The sequence below is a fragment of the Pezoporus wallicus genome, unplaced genomic scaffold, assembly GCF_028554395.1.
Source record: "Pezoporus wallicus isolate ANWC-B61680 ecotype Strahan unplaced genomic scaffold, APGP_CSIRO_Pwel_v1 contig_3817, whole genome shotgun sequence".
In the NCBI taxonomy this organism is placed as follows: domain Eukaryota; kingdom Metazoa; phylum Chordata; class Aves; order Psittaciformes; family Psittacidae; genus Pezoporus; species Pezoporus wallicus.
In genome coordinates this window covers 8,233,429-8,246,233 of record NW_026635157.1, presented here as the reverse complement: position 1 = coordinate 8,246,233, position 12,805 = coordinate 8,233,429, and the positions used below count along the sequence as shown (strand labels likewise).

The 12,805-nt window shown below is 36.3% G+C and overlaps 1 protein-coding gene across 2 annotated transcripts in view; it reads right to left on the bottom strand.

Moving 5' to 3' along the window:
• The window catches only part of HBS1L (HBS1 like translational GTPase), a 57,771-nt gene that overhangs the window by 18,917 nt on the left and 26,049 nt on the right, over positions 1–12,805 (bottom strand). For both annotated transcript variants that reach the window (XM_057407989.1, XM_057408007.1), the window contains exon 5: positions 5,668–5,776. In XM_057407989.1, the coding sequence (XP_057263972.1) occupies positions 5,668–5,776 (109 nt within the window). The remainder of the gene's footprint in view (positions 1–5,667; positions 5,777–12,805) is intronic.

Genomic DNA, 12,805 nt, shown 5'->3' with positions numbered 1-12,805 from the left:
AAAAGTTAAAATTGGTAAAAACTTAGAGGCATCTAGAATCAGGGACTATAAAAACAGGACAAGGATTAATGGGTTTAAATTTAAAGGAAGAAATTCTTTACTGTGAGGGTGGTGAGACACCAGAACAGGCTGCCCAAAGAAATCCCTGGCAGTGTTCAAAGCCAGGCTGGATAGAGCCTCGGGCAACATGATCTAGTGTGAGGCATCTCTGCCCATGGCAGGGGTGTTGGAACTAGATGACCTTAAGGTCCTTTCCAACCCTAATCATTCTATGATTCTGATTCTATGACTAAGGCAATTTGGATTCCCCAACTCCCCTTCTCTAACACCCTGTTCTCCCATAGCTCACCATACTAATCCTAATAGTAAATAATCCTAAATATATTATTCTCTTACACTGACTTGTAAATGGGAATAATTTCCTAACTTACACAAGTACTCTGAGAATATACAACATGATTCTTCACCTGTTATGACAAAGATGACCACTAAAAATATATGCTACGTAACATCTTCAAGAGAACAAAAGCTTTCTTGCTGCCTGACAGAGCTTCATGGTGAGGCACTAATGCAAACAGCAAGAAGGGAATAGAAGCAGTTATTACAGGTGTGACAAAACTGCAGCACAGCAAACTTCAATATACAAACTACTATTCATTGCAATATGTGGAAATACCTACAAAATACTATATTTAGAACTTCATCCAAGAAGAGGCTTCTTCCCATGGAAAACCGGAAAACCTTTCCAATGCAGTACTGCCATGCTGTGGGCTGCTTTCTTATGGAACAAATTCATGCAGGCTCTCAGAATCAACTGTCTCAACATTCAGGGTGAATTTTTCACCCTCTAGTGGTTCATATATCACTGCTTAAGGTTCTCAAATAGTTTATAATTTGGGTGGTGCAAAGCAAAAGTGCTAGATATAAATGAAATAATGAGTAAACATGACTCTAGCCAACAAAACATTAGGCCTTCCTATTTTTTCAATGGTGGAATATTTGAACAGTCAGTACACAGCTCCATTTAGAATTTTACAGGTTTCAGATATTACCATGTTTTGGAAATCTGAAAACCACCTCTGTCATGATAAATTAAAACTTGCAATTTCAGAGGAGAAACATCAAAATGGATAAAGTGTATGATCATGATCTACTTGCAGAGCATCTCTGGTGAGATAATTCAGCTTTTTGCTGACTGGTGTCAGGGAAGGGAGAGAAAGTTTATTGCTATGTACCTAATGGAAAATGAGCAGATGAAATGTACAATTCCAGTCTCACAGAAGTATATGAAGCAAGATGCAGCAGCAAGACCTTGACAGTTAGTTATTCCTTACCTCAACCAGATGAGTAGTTTATTGAAAGCTTGTTAACAGCTCATAAAATTACAAAGGAGCTTCTTCTCTAACAGTCAATGAGAAAATGAATGACATTAAAAATGCTTCTCAGTAAGCCATTTCCACTGAGATTTTTCAAAATTATTGAATTGAAAATTTCTATCAGAAGACAGAATACCATATTAGTACCCAGTATGTCACTACTGCAGGCAGTTGAGGCTATAAACAAGTTATCTGCATTAGCAAGTATCTTTGGTAGCAAAGTTCCAACTTGGTTTGAGTTATGTTCAATCACCATACCAAGAAAAAATTTTATTTGAAGCAAGAGCAGTTCCTAACTAATTCCTTGTGCCTTTGTACGAGAAACTGATGGAACTTCCAAGAGCTGTGTCTGCTTGCCAACATCTGTGTCTGTCTGCCGCATGACTGCTAGCCACCAACATGGAACCATTTAATTAAGCAACTCTTGACTTCTCTGAAATGACAGAACCACTATGTACCTTATATGTGCACTGAAGTAATGTAATCAAGAAAGCTTGATCACCAGCAACTCAGACACAAAAGTCAAAAAGAGCTTACTACAGCTTTTTGTTAGGAAATCAGGAGACATACAAAAGCCTGGCAAGGCTGCCAAGGACAAATATGTAGTCAAAATTAAAACTGCCAGGCCAGAAACTTTCTATACTTCTTGCCAGCCAGGACCATATGAGTAAACTGAGTAAAAGCTATGGTTAAATTACTGTTTTCTGGGGAAAAAATAAGAAATACAACATACATTGTCATAAAGTATGTTAGAAGACACTCAATCTCACACAATTATTGAGAAGTTCAAATTACCATGCATTCAAAGAGGAACCTGGAAGCTTATCTAATGAAGATTAATTCTGCATAATTTAGCTTTTAAACACTGTTTTCAATCTCGTAGTCTAGATGCTTAGTGAATTATTTTTATGCAGCCGACTCTTTCGGAGTACTTACAGTCATTACAGGAATGTCTACATTTATTTCCCCTTTCAAAATTATTAATTAGAATCACAGAATAGTTTGGGTTGGAAGGGACCTTCAAAGGTCATCTAGTCCAACACCCTGCCATGGGCAGGGACATCTTCAACTAAATCAGGTTGTAAATCAAGTATGTACCAAAGTAAATCCACAGTTGACACCATTTTTAAATCCTTATTATGTAATATTGATCAGGCTGGTTACAATAATCATCCTTTTCTGCTCACGACTTCTGGCATCCTTCATGATTTAAGAAAAAGCCTTGTAAGTAGTTTTGCTACAGCATCAGTTTGCCAGAAGTGAGTAAACTCCATTTTCTGTAGACAATCGGTAGACTACAAATATTCAACAACAAAGGCAATCAATGTTGGAAGCAATTCGCAACTTCTAATAATGCGTTCATTTTAAATAAGATTCATTTATTATGAGGTCATACCTCATAACAAGACTGAATCATAAAGACTGAATAGCTAGTCAAAGAATGGTTGGTTATTTTTGCTAATTCTAGGCTGCTAGTTTTAAAAACATGGTCCATGAATTATCTTCAAGATCCCATAAAGATGACAACAAAAGCTAGATCATACGTAGTGTACAATCGCTTTTTAATGGTACCTCTTCCAACACCATACAAGTATCTGGGGGTGAGATTAAGGGCCAGTTATAGGTGTTTTAAAACCCAAACTGCTATGAATCATTTACAACACTGTGCTTTTGGTCAGTGATATAAACTATGTACTTAGAAATCTACTTTATTATAAATTCTTTGCAGTACCTTTATCAATGCAACAGTAACATAAAAGGGTATGAAAAGAATCAAAAGAACAAGCCTTTCTTAGGTGTTAATAAACACAGATTCATCCTGTTCCCTGACAACTCATCTTTATGCTGTCAATATTCCACTAGGTAACTGCAGAAATAAATTCCCAACTCTGATAATCATGTAGCTGAGGCAGAGGTTAATGCTTTGCTTTGTTTTTTTCAAGTTTAGAAACAAATGTGTACAAAGTCATTATAAACTTGGAAGACAGTGCTAGTGCTTCAGCTAACCACAATATATTTAGCACAGTCTTTATGCAAAAGACCTAGTCAAGCTTCAAGCGGAATCAGGAAAGTAAATGCTACTATCCTACACAAAAGGAAAAGTAGGATGCAAATATGGTCAAGACCTCCTCCCCCATTCTTCATGTCAAGGTCCTAGTGCCTTGGAGGTGTTTCCACAGTTGCCTGTAGGACAAAAGAATAAAGGAGGCCATCACAGACTCCCTGAACCAGCGATCTTCAGACATGCCCAATAACTTTACTATTTAAATTGTGCTTTCTTCCATTTTCACTGATTGGGTATGCTCCAGATTTCATGCTCTTTTCCAAATCCTTCCACTTCTTACCTATTCCTCCCACTTAAAGCTAAATGCCCAATATGTACCCAATTTTTACAACACAGGCTTGCTCTTCATCAGTATTTCAACAGTACCAGTAAGTGAGGTGAATTAAAAAAAAAAAAAATTAAAAAACTGTCTTTGCAATATTGAGGATTTACCTAAAGGGATTACCAGCAGGTTCTGAAGGCTTCATTTTTTCTGCCACAAAAAATATATTAAGTCACTTAACTGGAAGCAATCATGACACAAACTATTTCAGGTTCCATGAAGAGAAACAGTGGCTGAGAACCATGTTAGTGCCAACTATCTTTCCCCAAAGACTGAGTCATAACTACCCTATTCAGGAATTACTCCATTCCAAAGATAAGGAAGCATTCTTTCTTATCTCCTCCTTCCCTATGGAGAAGACACACATATACAAGGTGTGACAAATGCTAAGTATCAGAGATACATAATTCTGTATTTTTCCTTTTTTTTTAATGAACAAACATTTTAAATGGTAATTTTTATAGCTAAAAAATTCAATCACTACTATCCAGGATTACCTGGCATATCTTTTTCACTCAAGATTCCTTTCTTCTTATAAGCTTCTACCCAAGTTAATTTAATACACAGAAGTCCCCATGAAAAACTCCCATTTATAAGAAGTATGGCAGAAACATCAGAGATGATTGTGAAATTCCTATCAACATCACAGCACCTTCAAGTCCAGTTGTCACATCCAGAGTCACTGGTGGAAATGAGCCAATGGTGGAAAAAAAAAAATAAAGTTCCCGTTTATATACTGCAAATCTCAAACAGCACAGAAAGATTTTGAAAGGTCCAAAATTCTTTCATTTGGAGCTTATTGCATCTAAGTAGCTGAATGAAAGTAAAGTCTCTTAGCAATGACATTTAGCAGTATAAAGGGAATAATGACATCAGCTTCACACCTTGTACTAAAGCTTAAGAGACTAAGAAGATTCAACAGCTTGTTTTCACTCAATTATCAAACATGTACAACATACTGTAAAATAAAGATCATCCTTCCCTCTTACTTCCCTCTTTCCAGATCAGAACTACAAACACTTCAGGATGAGGTGAGGATGTTGGCACTGCTTACACTTGTGATTTTTTTTTCCTGAGGATGAACTATGAAACTTCTTGCATGGATTAGGTGGCAAGATCTGGCTTCAAAACCAGAAGCACATCAAAGAAAGAAAAATCCATTAACCATTCTTTATAGAAACAGCCTAATGTAGTGGGCAGGCACAGGATGCTACATGTAAAGATATTTCATGGACTGTATTCTGAACACACAAGCTCTGTCCTCATATATATTTTTAAGTATTCACTACTGGCTACTACTGCATGTATAAACTCAGATGCCAGTTTCCACACTCTCACAAGACATCCCCCTCAACAGTTCCAAGTGAGAATAAAATTAGAACTACTGCTCAACCACTCTAATTTAGCTATAGCATAAGGAGGACCAATTTCTTCTCTACAACAGTTGTACCCTGGACACCTGTTAACAAAAGCTGCAGAGGAAGACAAAGGTTAGCTATAAGTAATTGTTTTGCCCATAAATTATTCTTAAATGTATTACTTCCTTTGAAGAACAAGCGATTACAGTTAAGATTTATTGATTTCATAATTCCACTTAGAGAACTAAATTTAAAATAAACGAACCCCAAGAAAGTTCAGTATTCTATGAAGCGGATGTTTAAATAATCTGACTAGCTGATATCTCTCTGCACTATTCATAGTGAAAGGATTTGTTAAACTCAAAACGTGAGGTACCATCTTCTGAAAGTAATTCTGAGTCAAACAAGAAGCTGAGATGGTGAGTTCTGGTGACTGACACTAAAACTGCTGTAAAAAAATAGAAAAAAAAAAAAAGAACTTCTACAGGTGCATCAGTCTGAAAGAAGAGCTACTGATGTACCTTGATGTATGAGGGCTTGGCTTACCATGGAACTTCAAATCCCATAGATTGTTTCTTTCCAGACACTGTCATTTTGGTAATTTTTGGCATAATTTCAGATTCCATTCTGGCTGACTGGGAATCCCTTGTTTTACCTAGTAATAGACAAAAAGTAAGTTTGAACTTCAGGTTGTGACTAACAGGTGTTAAAGTTTAACAAGTTACATTACTTATCTTCAACTCACAGATACTACTTGCATGTACTACATGTTTATTCAAAATAACCTACCAACAATATTTACACAAAACATTGTTTACAAACAATATTTACAGCTGCATCTCCAAGCATCCACATGACATCTACACCATCGAAGAGCTTTACTCCCAGCAGTTCTACAGAACGCCAGAACCATTTCATGCAGTATGAGGATGAAGAAACACTCTGCAGTTGCTCACTAGCTGATTAATTCTTATTTAGTTTTTCTTTTGCCTTAATATTTTTGAACTTCAAGTCTATTTTTCCCATAACTTAATTGGGACCAAAATTACAATAAGGTTCATTCTTAATTTTGTGAAGCTAGTTTCAAAACTAATAGCACTGTACCTCTGCTCTCAAGGATATTATACACACAGGAATGCAAAACAATAACCTGAATTCATAATTAAGCTGAAAATTTTAAACAATCTTCACCTACAGATGTAAGAGAAGTGTGGAAAAATGCCCCTTGTCTTCAAGTAATAGACCAGTTTGGCTTAGTCACAAGTTGAGTGAACACTTATTTTGAAGGACAGTTTAATCTTTTAAGTTTTTCAGATTACTACTGTAAGATAAACTGTTGGAGTCATTTTGGTCCTATTCATTTAGGTTAACTCTTTATTGTGTTCTGAAGTGCGACAGCTACACCTTTAAAACCACAGAATCACACTGCTTTATATATAAAGTTGCGGTCAAAGCTGCCAAAGATTTCAGGTAAGGAAACAGAATACCACAGACATATCTATAACAGACAGCATACCAGAAAAGCTGTTGTGCAAGTTTTTGTAAACAATGATGCTACAGATTCTTATTTAATGTCAGACTCTAACTTCATCTCCCTCATTTGCTTTATCTGCTGATACTCATTTTATTTATATGCCACCTGGAGATCTCTGGAACAAATAGTCTGTATATGCATCATTAATAATTGCATACCATGTCCACTGTAAGTAAGGAAAAACAGAGAAATAAATGCAACAGTACAAACCATGGTTTACAATAATCACAAATTACGTAACTGACAAACAAATAGTAAAGATTCCAAATAAAAATTCTCAGATCACTGGACAAGGACTGTAGTTAAGCACAAAGATTTCTATTTCATCTTCAAGCTCCTACATAGATCACCTATAGCATTCTTTTCAGTAAGTAGTTAACCACTTGAGTTACAGTAAAAATTACATTACTTTTGGTATCAACTTGGTATGTCTTTTTCCACTTTAACAATTTTCAAGCAGCCACCACTTTCAACTGCTAGTTAAACATGAATGCTTTACATGTAATTTGAAAGACAAATTACATTAACTCTCAGAAAATACCATGTTTGAAATCAGGCTGCTAATAACTAATAAATACAAAAAAATGAAATTGAAAAGAGATTATTTGAAAAAAACAAAGATAACAATTCATATCACATAACCTGAAAACAGTTTTCAATCTACAAGCAATATTTGCTATGTATGATCCAAAATCAAGTGTCAAAAGACTTTACAAAGTACATCTTCTTTAATCAATTTAGAAATTAAGCTGTACTCTGTACAAATACATTGGAGTATTTGATACTGATCCAAAGTTAAATGTACAAGGACACAAAATACATTCAAGAAACCAAGTATCTGACATAGAAAACACAGGTTTTATACCAGACATTAGGAAACACTAAAAGTTGAAAGAAGATACAAAAATACAAAGCAAGAGAAAGTAAAGTAATTGTCCATCAACAGCACTGACATTCTGGGTGGGGTTTTTTTTTTATTTTTATAAAGCACTAATACATCAGCATAGGTGAAGTGAGGAAGCAGACCAGGATCATATAAAGGCAAACCAAACCAAGGAAAATAATCGTGGTATGGTGGCATTCAAATAGATGCCAAGGATTACTAGTAACACTACTGACGGAAGCATCAAATTTCTTCTTCTGACTTCAATGGACAATAAAATCAAGCAGCACATCTGAGATAAAGACCAAGTCTGTCTTTTGTGCACTGCAGGCACCATTAAAGATTAATAATCACGGGCTTCATTACAAAGGACACAAGGCTGGGAAAGGAGCATACTTTACTATCTAATCTATAGGGCATGGGAGAAAACTGTATGATAAATTCTTATCTGCTTTAGCAGGCAAAGCAAAAGCTATTCAGCACTTAACAGATCATATGCAAATCCTTAAACTGCACCTTGCAACTAAAAGGAAGTCAATGCACAATGCTGATATGATTTGTAAAAGGCTCCTTAATAAACAGAGTATCCTATGGCAACTGAAGTGCACTAGAAGCCTATAAAAAGTGTAAATGCAATAATCCCCATCTGATTAGGAGAAGAGCAGCTCTGAGGAAAATTAACCTCTGAAGAAAGGATATAAAGGATATACAATTTTTTGCCAAGAACAGATTCATAGAGTTCTTCATGCCTACTGCCATTTGGATGTTCTTAACACATACCCTAGTAATGACAATACATTTCCTAAATCAAGAATACATATAGAAACAAAGACAGATACATCTTTCATAAACTCCTAAAGAATTCCCAATGCCTCCTTGCTACATTTCACTATTCCAGTATTGCAAAAACTAAAAATAAGAGTGGATGGATCACATGCAAGTAAATGCACCAACTGGCCAACTGCAGAGCAAGAGATTTTACTGAAGAGGACACTGTAAAAATTCTGGAAATTCACTAACTTAACACTAGGAAAATTAAAGAAATTTTCCTTCCATGAAAAGAGTACACAGGCATTAATTACAAAAATGTAAAGGCTCATCAGCATGACAGTTCTCACAATTCAGAGTATTTAAAGAACAAAATGTCTAGCCTATTTTAAGCGAAGTAGTTTTCAGACACGTATTTGGAATTTTGACTCCACTGACATCAGAATACCTAGATTAAAGTGTACTCTAGCAAGAACTGAAACACTATTAAAAAACAACACATGCCCTCATGCACTTTGTCTCAGTATTCAATTAGGACGAGCCTAACAACAAAGGGAACAAACAGATCTGCACTGCCATTACTCCACTACAATTATGGCAATGTGCGATAACTTGACATTCAAAGCTCTTTTCCCTTTATTATTCTTCTTCAAGGTTATTAGAAGTACAACCCCAAAATCTCGTAATAAAAAATAAAGTATTTCAGATTGATAAACAGGACACAGACACATATATATATGTGAAGCAAGTAAAACATACTGACAGTTTTTAAAAATTGAAAGTCTCCCTGGGTGCTCAACCTGGAGTTGAGTAACTGTATGGATATAGTCAGCAATCTTCCTTTACTGTAAGCAACTCCCTACATTTCCTTGGTAAAATTAATTGTAAAGGGTACCTGTAAAAGATTTAAATAAACAAATCAAAATATTTTGGCTTCTTTACCATACATAACAGGCTTGAAGTTTTTTTTTCAGTTTTCCTTCATTTATATACTTACTTTGAAAGGACAGGAAGATAAAAATTGGGGTTTAATCCTGTAGGAGAGATGGAAGTTATGTTTCAGTACTTGGAAGAGTTGATTATCCATCTACTCTGTTCCCAGATAGCTCAGAGGTACATAAAAACAACTGGAGTCTGTTAGATAATCACCATCTCAAAAAAGACATGTTGGCACAAAGTGAAAGAGGGATTTTGGTGTATTTGAATAAATGCACACTAGCAATGAGTATTTAAATCCACACTGGCTTCATTCAGATGGCCACTTTTTAACGGTAGTAATAAAATTCCAGCATTTTGAATTCCTATACACAGAGGCTTCTCCTCCCAGTTTGTCGTCCTGCCAAAGAAGAATAGTTAAGTAAAGTATAATAGCACTGAAATTAAAAGCTCAGTTACACCACTGCACAGAGAAGCCTACTTCTGATAAGATGAACCAGAATTTTTAATATGCCTGAATTCAGCCTGAGAAACAAGGAAGGGAGAATGTGAATGCTAAGCATGTCTTGAGTTCATGTTTTTTCAGGTGACAATCTCACACGAAACAACTAGCAGTGTAACAGCACTGGCAAAGGAAGTCACCTCCAAGGGAATTATATATTAATTAACTAGTCAGATTGAAATTTCTTTTCTTTAAAGCTTTAAGTCATTGACATGCTTTTGAAATTTTTACTTGTTTTATATGGATTCTTCTATTTTCAAAAATGGTACAGGCACTTAAAGAAAGCTGCATACTATTTCAATTTTGAATGGGGCTAGAGAGCCTAGATGTTACTGACACTAAATAGAAAGAATTAATTTACTTAAGCAGGTCCTTCCTTGCACTGTCTAAACTAGCACTGCCATGGAAAAATATGCATCTAACACCATGCTTTCTGAGCTAGCAGATACAACTTGCATCCTTTACTCTGCTACAGACTTTCTATATAACCACAAGCAAGCCACTTGCACCTCTGTCTAACAATTACACAGCAACAGCCATCAATTGCATGAAACGAAAAAGACAATGCACTGGTTTTGTGCACCATTTCATGAACTTGTTCCATGTATGTTTTCTGACTCACTAATAAAAGAGTAATTTTTTTTTGCATACACTACCGGCAGTGCAACTATTAAGTATATTAGTGACAACAGAAGCATAGAAGAGACAGTTCTGTCTGAAAAGATTTAATAACTGAGGCCTCTTTCAAAGTAACACTTCCCTTAGTATAAGCTGTGCTATGATTTAGAACTAAGGCTTCTAGCCTTTAACTAAAACATTTCACTTGCCTTAAAACCAGTATTTTTCTCCCATCAAACTTCGTATCACTTAGGAAAAAACAGTAAGACAAGGAAATACAGAAGTTTGTCAAACTAAAGAGATTATTAAAAATATATGTATTCAACTGAATTATTTGACACTCATAAATTCTACAAAATGCTACAGGACATGGCATCAACCTGCAGTGAAGTTTAATGAAGTTTGCCACAGAGCACACTGGATCTTCAGTGACAGCAATACTGAGTACTAGTATTACCAACATACGATAGTGCTGGGAACAATATCAGAAGTCCAGGACTCTCAACCATGTCCCACCAGCACATAAGACAACTACTAAAATTAGAAGATCCCAGGTTTCCTAAATTTGCTAATCTTTAAGCCATTCCACCTGCATGTAATTTGCTGTGCACTCATCTCTATAGCCCACTACTTAAATTTCTTTGGATGTAAAAGATCAGTGACAAAGTCACACATGAGAAGTAAGCTCAACACAAAAAAATCCTTTATTATGCAAATATATAAAGCAGTATGGGGTACCTGGGAAAGGAAAAACTGAACTATTCAGAAAAGTCTCTCCCAAACTTCTTTGGTCCTAGAAAGCAGCCCTCCAAAGAGCACCTCTGATAGTAGAAACACCACCTAGTTCTAATAAAAATGTGATGTGAAAAAAAGTTAAAATAAAATGTTACTTCATAATTTAAATTATACCAGTTCAAAAATATCCATTTTGGGAAATGCATGCCATTATATTATTATGAATTGCAATATACAAATGGGTGCATCCACAACACCCACAGAACTTCCGCCAATAATGCAACAGTCCAAAATAGAAAATAGAAAAGGCAACTTCCTAAGTCACCCCCAGTACTAAGGCACAGCCATTCTAAAGATACTACTTAAAAGCATTTCTCCAAACAAGAACGCTGAACTTTTTAAAAGAAAGGTTATTTCCTAATAGAAACCAAAGTCACGGGCTTTCCAAGTAACATTGTCTTGTTGTCATAAGTATTACCTTCTCTGCAAAGTTTCAGATGGTGAATATGACTTTTTAATCTTTTTCCCCCGTGGAACTGGCAGTCAGCATTTTCACTGAAAAAGACTGAAAATGAAAACATCTCTTTGCACCTGACTGCAAGAATTTTGTTTTGTAAGGTTTGATACAGCAGGAGGGAGGAGGGATACAGCAGGCTGTTGAGTGATCTCCAACACAGAGTCACAGAATGGTTAGGGTTAGAAAGGACCTTAAGATTATCTAGTTCTAGCCCCACTGCCATGGGCAGGGACACATCCCACCAGACCATGTCACCCAAGGCTCTGTCCAACCTGGACCTGAACATTGCCAGGGATGGAGCATTTACCATGTCTTTGGGCAACCTGTTCCAGTGCCTCACCACTGGATTTCTTCCTTATATCTAACCTGAACTTCCCATGTTTAAGTTTAAACTTAACAACATTACCCCTTGTCCTGTCACTACAGCCCCTAATGAACAGTCCCTCTCCAAGTATCCTTGTAGGCCCCCTTCAGATACTGGAAGGCTGCTATGAGGTCTCCACTCAGCCTTCTCTTCTCCAGGCTGAACAGTCCCAACTTTCTTAGCCTGTCTACACAGCCCTATTTTTTGTGGCTCACAACACACAAACAGCATAATAAACTTGGTACCCTCAAGACTGAAGTTCCAGAAACAGTTTGTTTCACTACATGCAGCTTCAACAACTGGATGAGTACAGCAGGCACAGTCAGAAGGGCTGGCAGTCATCCCTGTTACAGTCAACTGGCACTTGTCGCTGCTCAGGCTGTACTTCCAATGCTTGCAACTTTCAGTTCATTAAAATCCTTTGTCCAAAAGTTAACTTGTTCAAGTGAGGTACCTGCCTGGGGTTAACTTTTTACAGGGAGAACAAGGAAACTGGAAGAAAAAAGATCACACAGAATTGTTTATTTCCATAAATGACACACTGAAGAAAATACTATTTGCATAAATGAAATCCTTCAAGTGATCTTTTTACCTTCTGAAAATCCACTAATTTGACCTTTGAGAACAGTGTACACTTGCTCTTATGACTGAAGTTTTAACAACTAAAACCCCAACATACTTCATCAACACTCAGTATGTAGCTGCTGTGGCTATTTTTGACTAGGCTGGACTCAGCTGTGTCACCTTAAAGCAAATTCCACCTCCCCTGTGGTCTCCACAGTTTCCTACCACAGCTTACTAACTGGAGGCATGAATCTACCTTGGAT